This window comes from Nomascus leucogenys, chromosome 11 (genome assembly GCF_006542625.1).
Source record: "Nomascus leucogenys isolate Asia chromosome 11, Asia_NLE_v1, whole genome shotgun sequence".
NCBI classification, from domain to species: Eukaryota; Metazoa; Chordata; class Mammalia; order Primates; family Hylobatidae; genus Nomascus; species Nomascus leucogenys.
Window position 1 is genome coordinate 115621478 of NC_044391.1, and position 12013 is coordinate 115633490.

General features: G+C 52.1%; 2 protein-coding genes across 2 annotated transcripts; both read left to right on the plus strand.

Moving 5' to 3' along the window:
• Positions 1 to 7654: 7654 nt before the first annotated feature.
• LOC105740493 lies at positions 7655 to 8518 on the plus strand. Its single transcript, XM_030823003.1, has one exon. It carries the CDS (start codon positions 7699 to 7701, stop codon positions 8083 to 8085), a length of 387 nt encoding a protein of 128 aa, XP_030678863.1. The 5' UTR covers positions 7655 to 7698; the 3' UTR covers positions 8086 to 8518.
• Positions 7753 to 10908, plus strand: FAM43A (family with sequence similarity 43 member A). The gene has a single exon (XM_003280419.4). The coding sequence runs from the start codon at positions 8691 to 8693 to the stop codon at positions 9963 to 9965; it is 1275 nt and encodes a 424-aa protein (XP_003280467.2). The 5' UTR covers positions 7753 to 8690; the 3' UTR covers positions 9966 to 10908.
• Positions 10909 to 12013: the final 1105 nt, after the last annotated feature.

Sequence of the window (12013 nt, forward strand, 5' to 3'; positions counted from 1 at the left end):
ACTTCTGACTTGTCTATTGGTCCTCTCTCACTCCTGCAATTTTCTGTCATGGGCTCTGTTTTGATCTTTTGTCTTTTTTATTTATTTATTTATTTATTTATTTTCAGCGAGCTTTGTTGGAAACATGGCTTCTGTTTTGAGTTAATGGTGTCCCTTAAAAAGACATGATCAGGACTGGTGGCTCATGCCTGTATGTAATCCCAGCATTTTGGGAGGCTGAGGTGGGAGGATCACTTGAGCCAGGAGTTTGAGACCAGCCTGGGCAACATAGTGAGACCCCATCTCTACAAAAAAGTAAAAAAAAAAAAAAAAATTAGCTGGGTGTGGCGGTGTGTGCCTGTGTTCCCAGCTACTCAGGAGACTGAGGTGGGAGGACTACTTGAGCCCAGGAGGTCGAGGTTGTGGTGAGCTATGATAGTGCCACTGCACTCCAGCCTGGGCAACAGAGCGAGACCTAACCCCTAGTACTTGTGGATGTGCTTTTATTTGGAAAAAGGTCTTTTTTTTTGAGATGAGGTTTCACTGTGTTGTGCAGGCTTGGTCTCAAACTCCTGGGCTCCAATGACCCTTCTGCCTGGGCCTCCTGAATATTGGGATTGCAGGCATGAGCCACTCACTGAACCAGGTTTGGAAAAGGGTGTTTGCAGATGTAATCAAGTGAAGATGAACTCATACTGGATTAGACGGGCCCTAATCCAGTAACTACTGTTTTAGAAAGAGAAACATTTGGCTGCATATGCAGAAGACAAAGAAGGAGAGGCCAGAGGCAGAGACTGGAGCAATATGTCTAAAAAACAAGGAACACCAAGGATGACAGGCAGCCATCAGAAGCCAGTAAGATGCAAGGAAGGATGCTGCCTTCTCCTAACCTCCAAAATTGTGAGGATACATTGTTGTTGTTTTTGCCACCTCATTTATGGTAATCTGTTATGGCAGCTGCAGGAAATACCTACAGCTTTCTTGTGATCTTAGAAATGAATGAGGATTTGCTCAGCTCCTCAATAGGCAGAGAAGGGCAGCAGCGTGCTCCGGGACCCTCGGTGAGTCAGGGCTGGAGGGCGGGAGTCTGGATTACTTCTTGGCCAATCTTGTGTACCTGAGCCTTGGCTCTGATTGTGGCATGTCCCTGCTCTAGTGCCTCCAGTGACTCACCACAGCTTATGAGACACCTCCGCCTGCCATTCAGGGCCATCAGGAGTCAGGCCCTGGCCTGACCCAAACACAAAGAACATAGGCTTTGGAGATCTTGTCAAATTTCTTAACTCCTCCAAGCCGTGGTCCTTTCCCCTGGAAAAATGAAGATACTAGCACGGACCTGACAACACTCTTAGGAGCATGAAATGCTTGGACGGATCTGACTCAGCACAGTGTCTGACCTGCGGTAGGGGCTCAGTGCTTTTTCATTCCCCCCTTCTGCCCAGTTGTTGGATGTTCAACACTAACTACCTTCTGCATGGGCCATTTTCTTCCTCTGGACCGCTCTCTCCTGCCTCTGTCGACAGCAATCTGCCCATCCTTCCATGCTTAGCATGAAGTCCACTTCCTTCCTAAAGAGGGCCCTGGTCTGGGCACTGTTTGACTACAAGTGATTTCTCCTGCAATGGGAAATGGGCTACCAGACTCTCAGAGACCCAAGTGCGACGTCAACCACAACAGAGACCCGTCTGACTGGTGGAGTCCTGTGACAGTCACGCTTGACTCTAATGTCTTTGGGGGCAGTGACAGCCATTAGCAAAGTGCACTTTTCATTAAGGGGCCCAGCGAGTGGCCACTCAGTCAAGTCACAGGAGAAGTATGTTTGGCTTTCTGCTCCTGTTGAGGTCATCAAATGAACCTGTGAGCCCCCAAGCAGCTCTTCCTAGAGGGGGAGCAAACGAAGGACGTGGGTTCTATGTGTATATATATATATATGCGTTTAGAAGCTTTTGGTTTTACATTTAGCCACAGCAAAGGGCCCTGGATTGAGATTCAGGCCACATGGGTCCTCATATTGGTGTGGCCACTAAATTACTGTCTGGCCATGCACCTGCACTGTCAGGGCCTCAGTTTCCTCATTTGTAAAGCCAGGGGAGGTTGACTAGATTATCTGGAAGGGCCTTCCAGACAACGCTCTTCCAGTTCTGACAGTCTGTGCTCGTGACAGTCCCATGACTTTGAAAATAAACGCATGATTAATGTTCGTTCTAGAAACACTCGCCATACATTAATTTGGTGGCTGGCATTGTGCTAGAAGTTGGGGATACAAAGAGTGAATAAAATACAGTCACCAGCCATAAGGAGCCCATAGTCTACGGGGGAGACAGAGAGTTAAAGACGACATTATAGGCTGGGCACGGTGCCTCGCGCCTGTAATCCCAGCATGTTGGGAGGCCGAGGTGGGCGGATCACAAGGTCAGGAGTTCGAGACCAGCCTGGCCAACATGGTGAAACCTTGTCTCTACTAAAAAAATACAAAAATTAGCTAGACATGCTGGTGCGCGCCTGTAATCCCAGCTACTCAGGAGGCTGAGGCAGGAGAATCACTTGAACCTAGGAGGCAGAGGTTGCAGTGGGCCGAGATTGTGCCATTGCACTCCAGCCTGGGCGACAGAGACTCCGTCTCAAAAAAAAAAAAAAAAAAAAATTAGCCGGGCGTGGTGGTGGGTGCCTATAATCCCAGCTACTCAAGAGGCTGAGGCAGGAGAATCACTTGAACCTGGCAGGCAGAGGTTGCAGTGAGCCAAGATCACGCACTCCAGCCTGGGCACCACAGCAAGACTTAAAAAAAAGACAGTATTATAACAGGGCAAGTGCAGAGGTAAGGATACACACAAGGGCGTGTGGAGAGGCGATGAGTAGGCCTAGGCGGTTTACCTGGAGAAAATGGTATCCAAGATGGCTCTGTAAGAATGAGTAAGCCTTGGCCGGGAGAAATGGCAGGAGGAGGTCATATCCATTAGATAGAGCCACATAAGTCACGGCAGGAAGGGAAAAACCACTCTCACGAGCATGGGGAGAAGCATAGGCTATTCTCTGTGGCTGGTTCGTAAGTTAGGAGTCCAGGAGAAAAGAATGAGGCTGGAGCCATAGGCAGGCGCCAGACCTGAACATTCTCATGTGTTATACTGAGGATTGGGAGTGTACCCTGTGGCTGATGGGAAGCCACTTTGAAGGCTAAAATGGGAAGACAGAAAAGGTCAGAGGTGTGGCTTGGTAAGTATTGAAGGTGGCTTTGAGAAGGGCAGGCTGAAGGGAGGAGAGACTTCGGAGCCTGGAGGAGGGAGGCGGGCTTGGGTGTGGACGTGCTGTTTGTAGGTTGGCAGGGGCTGAAGGTTGCTCTCACTGCCTCATTTTTGTGGGGGAAGCACCCGGTCAGTTCTGCTGAGCTCTGGGGGAGCCGGTGGCTTTGGGAAACTAGTGAGGACTTGGCGTACGTGTTGAGGAGACTGGGAGGGGGAAGAGAGTCAGGATAAGGGAAAAGATGGCTGGATGGGAGGGGTACTGCTGCTGGAACAAACTACCACGAACATAGTGGCCTAAATCAACACAAATTCCCAGCACTGCAGGTTAGAACCCAACATGGGCCTCACTGGGCTAAAACCAAGGTGTCTGGTAGCCACCTTAAAGAAGCAAAAAGGAATAGGTAAGTTTTGTTTTTTTTTTTTTTGAGACAGAGTCTTGCTCTGTCACCCAGGCGGGAGCGCAGTGGCACAATCTCGGCTCACTGCAACTTCTGCCTCCCGGGTTCAAGTGATTCTCCTGCCTCAGCCTCCCGAATAGCTGGGATTATAGGCATGCACCACTATGCCTAGCTAATGTTTGTATTTTTAGTAGAGACGGGGTTTCACCATGTTGACCAGGCTAGAGAAATAGGTAAAATTAATCTTAATAATTTATTTAAATCAACATAACCAAAATACTATCATTCAATATATAATTAATATAACATTATCGAGACTTTTTGCATTCTTTTTGTTTTACTAAGTGCTGAAAATCCAGTGTGTAGTTCATACTTGTAGTGCATCTAAATTTGGGCCAGCTATGCTTCAAGTGTCAGCAGCAGCCCGTGGCTGATAACTGCATACTGGGCCGTCCAGGCTGCAATGCTCTCCCCCATCTCTTTGCAGGTTCATCTCATTCGTGTCTCTGCCCAGAGCCGCCTTCCCTGGCCATGCTGTCTAAACCAGCCACCTTCCACTCCTAGCACTGCCTCCTTTCCTCCAGAGACTTTTCACTATCTGCTATTTCATTAGTTTTTTGTTTACTGTCTGCCCTCCCACCTCCACCAGAGGCTGTAGATCCCATGCAGGCAAAGACCTCTCTATCTGTCCTCTTTAGTGCTATATCCCCAGCAACTAGGTGACATTCATGGGAGACTCTCCACAAGTATTTACTAGACGACATTGAAGATTCCAGATTCGTCATGTGTCATCTCTGAAGTCAAGGTCCACTGAGTGGGATGTTGGAGGAGGGGGCGAGAGGAAGGAGCATTATGTAAGACGTAAGGTGGGAGGAAGCCGGTCCAAATCCTCTGTGAGATGAAAGGCTTACTCCTGGATGTCAAGTTTAGGGCTGGGACTCCTGATCGCAGCATTTCCTTCCAACTGCAACCCGGTTGTGTGTCGTTTCAACCACTAGCTTATCCGGTTTGACGAGAAACCATCCACCAAGCAGCATGTCTGCCTGCTACCAGTAGATGGGGCAGTGTCATTTAAAAAGTACACTTTGCAGTTTCTAACCTGTTTCCCGGCTCCACTTTGCTGACGGTCTGTTCTGGAGTTGCCCTGTCTCAGACCTGTGATGTAGACTCCTGCATGGTGCTGCCAGCTCTCCCAGCTGAGGAAACGCAGCCTTAGTTGTGATGTGTGCTTCAGGTGGGGTGGTCAGCTTCTCTATGAGGTGAGGTGGGCCCTAGAGGCTGGCGCAGGTCCAGGCCACAAGGGGACAGCGGGTTCTCCTCCAGGGCATGACTCACACCGGGGTGTTCACACTGGCCTAGAACCTTTCTGTTCTCCCAAGGTTGAAAACAAGCTTATTAGGAAGGCGGTCAAGGCGTGACATAGCCTCATCAACAGGAGCAGCTCTGTGGGCCTGTGCCGCTGGGACTGGCACTCTGGCTGCTGCTGAACAGCCCGGCCCACCGGTAGACTCCTTCTCCCTGCCTCTGTGGGCCACTGGTGTCCAGGCCACTGCATAAAGTGCAAAGTGGTGCCTCTCGCTGAGGCTGAGACCCGCCTTAGCTCCTGCTACTGCTCCCTCTTCCCCTTCCCCAAACCCTCTTGAGCCTTGGAACTTTGAGCCATTTGGAAATGATCACTGCTTGAACATGATGTCTGCTTTTGTGGAGTTCAAGATTATGGACCTACTAAAGATCACTTAACACAGCCTCATTTGATATGTTTTTACCAGGGTTTTTGTTCTTTAGAGCGTGTACTATCTCCTTCATTGCCACTACAAGACAGCCCAGAAATTTAAGGAATTAATGTCGGCTTAAATGGCTTATTATAGTGCTAACTACCTCATTCCAACAGCATGTCTGCTATCCCTCCATTAACCCATCAGTGCAGCTGATGAGTAAGGCATTATAGCTCTGGTTGAAGGACTCTGTGGGGCCAGTTAGCCATGAAAAGGCCATTCCTTCCCTTGGAGTCTAAGAGAGCCAAAAAACACAATCAGGAAGCTTTCTTCTTTGATTGTTACAAGTTCCATCCTAATTACTACATGTGTATGCATTTTCTTTCTTTCTTTTTTTTTGAGACAGCCTCACTCTGTCATCCAGGCTGGAGTGCAGTGGCACGATCTCGGCTTACTGCAACCTCCGCCTCCTGGGTTCAAGGGATTCTCCTGCCTCAACTTCCCAAGTAGCTGGAATTACAGGCGTTCACCACCATGCCTGGCTAGGTTTTGTATTTTTAGTAGAGATAGAGTTTTGCCACGTTGGCCAGGCTGGTCTTGAACTCCTGACCTCAAGTGATCCAGCCGCCTCGGCCTCCCAAAATGCTGGGATTACAGGTGTGAGCCACCGCGCCTGGCCTTATGCATGCATTTTCATGCTCCTGTAATTTTGCTACCCTCTATACCCAGAAAGTCCTTCAGTCTTTTCCTATTTGGATACATTCTGTTCATCTTTCAAAGGTCACCACCTCCATGAAGCCTTTTCTGAGTTTCCTAGTCACAATGAATGCTTTCTTCTTCCAGCTTCTCATAGTGCTTTGAGTCTTTCTCATAGCATTTAGCCCACTCTGTCTTCTTGTGCACATGCATATCTTGCTCATTAATTCTAGTTATTGAGTGCCTATTTGTACCATATTGGGGATACAGGATACTTGCAGAGAACCCGCAGTCCAGTGGAAGCCCAGAGTTGGGTAGAGTTTACAACCTTCATTGGACTAGGAGGCAGGACTCCCGTCTGCTCCTAGCTCAGGGCCTGGCACCAAAAGTTAGTCGGAAAAGTAACTTAAATGGAAACTCAGCATCAACAACTCTGAGAAAATTGAGTTAGAGTTCAAAGGAAGGTTAAAAGTTGGCAAAGGTAGAGGGTGGGCAAAGGTCAGTTTTATTTTGTTGGAATATCCCAAGGGAATTTCCAGGCGTGGTTGCAGTGACTCTGGCATGAAGACCTGGCGTGGAAGCTGGAGACATCAAAGATCCCCAGTGGACTGGGATGGTGGGACGGGATCACTGTCCTCCTCCAGGACCAGGCTGGGAGTTTGATGCAGGATCATTCGGACATTTATCCCACTCCAGCTATAGGTCTTTTTGCTTTGACTGACCGTACCATGGAGGCAAGCTGGCTGTTTCAAGGACCCAGAAATGAGTTACTGGCTAAGGGTCAAGCCGGTCGGAGGACAACTACACTGTCCAGGTGGCACATGATAAAAGCAATACTGATGCAATTATCACTCCCATTGGAGGGTGGCCAGGCATTATTTGTCACTCAAATACAAAATGTCATTTGAATTTTTACTAGGAATTCTCATCCAAAATATGTCAATGATAGAATGAAACCGCATGACCGGCTTGCCAAAGTAAACTAAGTCGTAACTACACACGAGCATTAGAAATTGCGTGTATCTCAGAAAATTGCTCTACCCTGAGGCCTGACAGCAGGAGGGGGTCTTGCTGGGGTTCGGACGGGGAAGCGCCTTATTCATTGACGGTATTCTACAGTAGTCACCCCAGTCATGTTACCACTCACCTCACTTTACACTGTCTGCTACTCACCTGTGAATACGAGCTCCAGATAGTGAGAGATAAGCCTTGGTGTTTTCTGTGCCTCTCTCTTTTCTTTAATGGAATACAATTCTGAAAATAATATTAAACAGCACCCAGTCATTCTCAGAAAGCCATCACACAAGGAAGAAACCACTATTTTCCCAAACTTTTTGCACAGGAAGTTATAATCTGTAATATCTTCTGCCACCTCCCTCAGAAGTTTCGATCTAGACATACATGTATTCGGTGAGTTGCAATTCAGCCTGGGCGGGTGGAGTGTCAGGATTCAAGTCTTTTTGCTGCGGGGTAACCCCAGGTCCCAGTGATTTCCATAGACAAAAGAGATGCTGGTAAATTTAGGATGTAATTGGCGGATTGGACCGGTCTCCCCGCTCCCTCGACCAATGGCTGTCACCCGGTCCCTTTAAGAAACCAGGAATCCGCCCGGAGTCGGAGCCCAAAACAGATCCTCTTCTCTGTTCCTCCCCTGTCCCCGCGCGGCGAATGGTTCGCGCCGGCCTATATTTACCCGAGATCTTCCTCCCGGACGGCAAGGATGTGAGGCAGGCGAGCCGGCCACCGCTCGCAGCACCGGAGAGGGCGCGCTGCAAAGGCGGGCAGCAGACCGTGGAGAGCCCGGGAGCGGAGCTGGACACCGCCTCGGAGGGAAGAAATGAGGTAGCGGCGGTCCCCGGACCCGGCCATGCCCGTTCCCTGCCCTCGGAGCCCAGCGCCGTCTCGGCCAAGCCAGCCTGGACACTGAGCGGGCCGAGCGCGAGTCCCCGGCGTCCGGCGGAGCGAAGATGCAGTGAGTCCCCGCGGGACTGCTGCGCGGGGCCCGCCGCGGCCAGCCGGACCCAGCATCCGACCGCACTTTGGGCGAGTTGCTGACTCTGAGACCAGCCCAGCCGAGGGGCTTTCCGTCTCCAGCACCCCTCGGAGGTGGGGAGCCCCGGCCCCTGGGCACACTGGCTGTAGAGTTTCCGCGGGTTTTGGCCCCAGTTCTGAGGGTTGTGTGTGTTAGGGGACTCTCTTTACGTTCGCCGAGGAGTTCCTGCATATTCTCGCACCATCCCGGGTGCTGTTGCTGGGGCTCTCTTTATTTATTTGCACGCGCGCTTCTAGCTTTTTTTCCTGACGTTTTCCACTCCACGCTCGTTCTCTCTCCCTTGCATTTTGTTGCTTGCCTGAGACTCTTTGCTCTCGCCCTTGCCCAGGCTGGGGTAATTCTGTGTGCGCGCGTGGCTCCCCCGCACCAACCGTTTTTGCACACTCGAAGCTGAATATTTTCTGTTTTAGAAAATTTACCCCCACCCGCTGCAGGGTTCCTAAGCACTCTCTCTCCTCCCCTCCCCCCAACTCCCTACCACTGGGCAGTTCCCAGTAGTTTACGCTCTTGCCGAGGCCGAGCCCGGCAGGGGCCGGTGGCTCAGCGGGCCTCGCACCCGGCGCTCCGCCGCCGTCGCCGCCCAGCTGCGCCGGGGCGCCCTCCGGAGATGCTGCCGTGGAAGAAGCACAAGTTCGAGCTGCTGGCCGAGGCGCCGCCGCGGCAGGCGTCCAAGCCCAAGGGCTACGCTGTGAGCCTGCACTACTCGGCGCTCAGCTCGCTGGCGCGGGCGTGCCCCGAAGGCGCGCTTAGTCGGGTGGGCAGCATGTTCCGCTCCAAGCGCAAGAAGCTGCACATCACTAGCGAAGACCCGACTTACACCGTGCTCTACCTGGGCAATGCCACCACCATCCAGGCGCGCGGCGACGGCTGCACCGACCTTGCTGTGGGCAAGATCTGGAGCAAGAGCGAGGCGGGCCGTCAGGGCACCAAGATGAAGCTGACGGTGAGTGCGCAGGGTATCCGCATGGTGCACGCCGAGGAGCGCGCGCTGCGCCGCCCGGGCCACCTTTACCTGCTGCACCGCGTCACCTACTGCGTGGCGGACGCGCGGCTGCCCAAGGTCTTCGCCTGGGTGTACCGGCACGAGCTGAAGCACAAGGCCGTGATGCTGCGCTGCCACGCCGTGCTGGTGTCCAAGCCCGAAAAGGCGCAGGCCATGGCCCTGCTGCTCTACCAGACGTCGGCCAACGCGCTGGCGGAATTTAAACGCCTCAAGCGGCGGGACGACGCGCGTCACCAGCAGCAGGAGCTGGTGGGCGCCCACACCATCCCGCTAGTGCCGCTGCGCAAGCTGCTCCTGCACGGACCCTGCTGCTATAAACCGCCGGTGGAGCGCAGCCGCAGCGCGCCCAAGCTCGGCTCCATCACCGAGGACCTGCTCGGCGAACAGCAGGAGCAGGAGCTGCAGGAGGAAGAGGAAGAGGAAGAGGAGCAACCCGAGGGCTGCCCGGAGGAGGAGGAGAACCGTGCGGCAGAGGGAGAGCCAGCAGAGGAGACCGAGGCGCAGCGGGCGCTAGTGGTCGCCATGCACTTTGAGTGCGGGGACTTGTTGGACACCCTGGAGAATGGCCGTGGGGAGGCGCTAGGAGGCGGTGGGGGCTCCCTGGGTCCGGGGGCCGGGCCGCCGCCTCTGCTGCTGGGCAGCGCCTCCGACATGAAGGCTGAGCTGTCGCAACTTATTAGCGACCTGGGCGAGCTCAGCTTCGGCAACGACGTGCGCACCCTGCAGGCCGACTTGCGGGTGACGCGCCTGCTGTCGGGCGACAGCACCGGCAGCGAGAGCTCCATCGAGGGCGGGGGCCCTGACGCCACCTCCGCCACCGCCGGGGACTCGTCCGGCCAGGCCGACGGCGCCAGTGCAGACGAGTCCCACTCGGGCTGAGCTCTTCCGCGCGTCGCCGGCGCTCCACCGTGGCTATCCATCCGTGGTCCCGACAACCTCCCTGTCCCTTGCCCACCCCCAGGAAAGGGGAAATGGGGCATTTGGGGCCCGGACCTACACTTGGAGCCCAGGCCCAGCGTTCCCCCGACCGCTTCCCCCTACCTCCCGGTCCCCGCTCCCGCCCCAGCACTTTCGGTTCTGTCGCACGTGGGGATGCGGGGAGATGTGAGAGGGGAAAACCCCGCCAGGAGGGAGAGAGAGGCAACCCTCTGGGGTGCGGGTGAGGGAAGGTTGGCTGAAGTTCCTAGTCTCAGGCCGTAGGTGCCTGGCCAGTTTCCTGTTTGTGGGGCAGCTGGGGCCTGAGGAGGAGGGGTTCACTTCCTCCTCCCACCCCCTGGGAGCAGCCCTGCGCTGTCACTGACATCTCATTTAAAAAAAAAAAAAAAAAATTTGCTCTCAAGGTGTTTGAGGCTTTAATGCAACCCTTTAGCCCTTGGTTCTTTTTGGTGCGAGAACTCCGGCTGTTTACCTCAGACTCAGACCCCTGAAATTTTGCCAAATTCCTCAAATAACCGGGGGGTGGGGGGAGATGAAAGAGAGTTGCATTTTGTTTACAGTTAAAGACATCTAATATCTTAAAAAGGAGTTTTCCTTTAGAAACACACACACACCCTTCCTCTTGCTCAAAAGATCTCACTCCATGATACTGTGTAAAATATTTTTGCACTGTTGTGAAGTATTTTTGACTTTTTTCTGTACATAACTGTGTTCTCAGAGCTGAATGTTTATATCTTTTGCTGTGCAAAAGAAACATGTAAAATGTTGTTCAGTTGTATATACAGAAATGTGTATAAAACATTTTGTTATTTTTTAAAAGTAGCACTGTTCTGGTTCTGTTTCCACGCCAGTGGGGAGAGAATAAAGAGGAAAATTTAACAGAACAGGTGAGCGTCTGGAACTGCTGCTTTGGGGTGGGAGAGGCTGTGTCCAACCCTGGGATGGTGTCGCAGGACAGTCTTTGGCCTTTCCTGTGCTTGGAGAGAATTAGGGAAGGAAGGTCCACTTTATGCGCCATCTGGGGCCTTCCTGGACCTCCACAACTCCGGGTGCTGTGTCTGGGACCAGCCTTTTCAGGTATTATCCTGTATTTTTCACTAATTAAGTTGTGTGAGTGTGGTCTTTTTCTGGTCTTTTGGAGAGGCCAGGGTGAGTTCCATATCACACTCCCAGACCTGTGAGGTTATTTATGGAGGAGTGACTTCCAGGTCTGCTGAGATTTTACTACCTCCTTCTGTGGGCCATGCTAATAATCAAGCGTAAGGAGACTACCTTATCTTTTCCTTTACAAACAGTTCAGGGAGCTTTAAAGATGAACTAGAAACCCAAAGAGGAGTTCTCTGAGGAGTGGGGCCATCTCTGTTTTTCCTGGGAGGAAAACCAAGGAGAGAGAAAAGTTGACAAGTTCCGATCCTGGTGTGAGTGAGTCATGGTGCAGGTGGGTGGGTGGCTGGGCAGGCTGCAGAGCCCATTTCCTTCCCTTCTACAACCCAGCATGACCCAGTGGGGGGATGGCACGAAGGTCGAGGGGGAGAGGAGCTGTTAGAGCGCCGTCTGGGTGTGCATGTTTCAGCGCTTTCATGCTTTCTGTGTGTTTGTTTCTGTTGTAAACTCCAAACAGATGTCTCTAGTTTGGCTACACCCGATCAGCTGGAAGTTGTAATAAGATGCTGCCAAAACTGTGCCTTCTGCAAATTATATTTTCCTTTTGCCCCTTCGGGCCTCTCTTCCTGTGTTGCAGAAATGGATCTCACTCCTGGCCTTCCCTGGTGTCCTGAGGCCACTTTGCTTTGTTTTCATCATAAATATGTTCTGAGCAGCTAGACCCAGAAATCTTAAGGAGTCTGGAATTCACTGGAACCATAGAGGCGGTGGGGGGTGAAAGATTTTCTTCCTAATTAACAGGAATGGTTCAGGCATAGAACTATCTTTAAGAAAGAAAAGCAAAGGGGGGGAGTGGAAAATATGTATACATATATATATTATATATA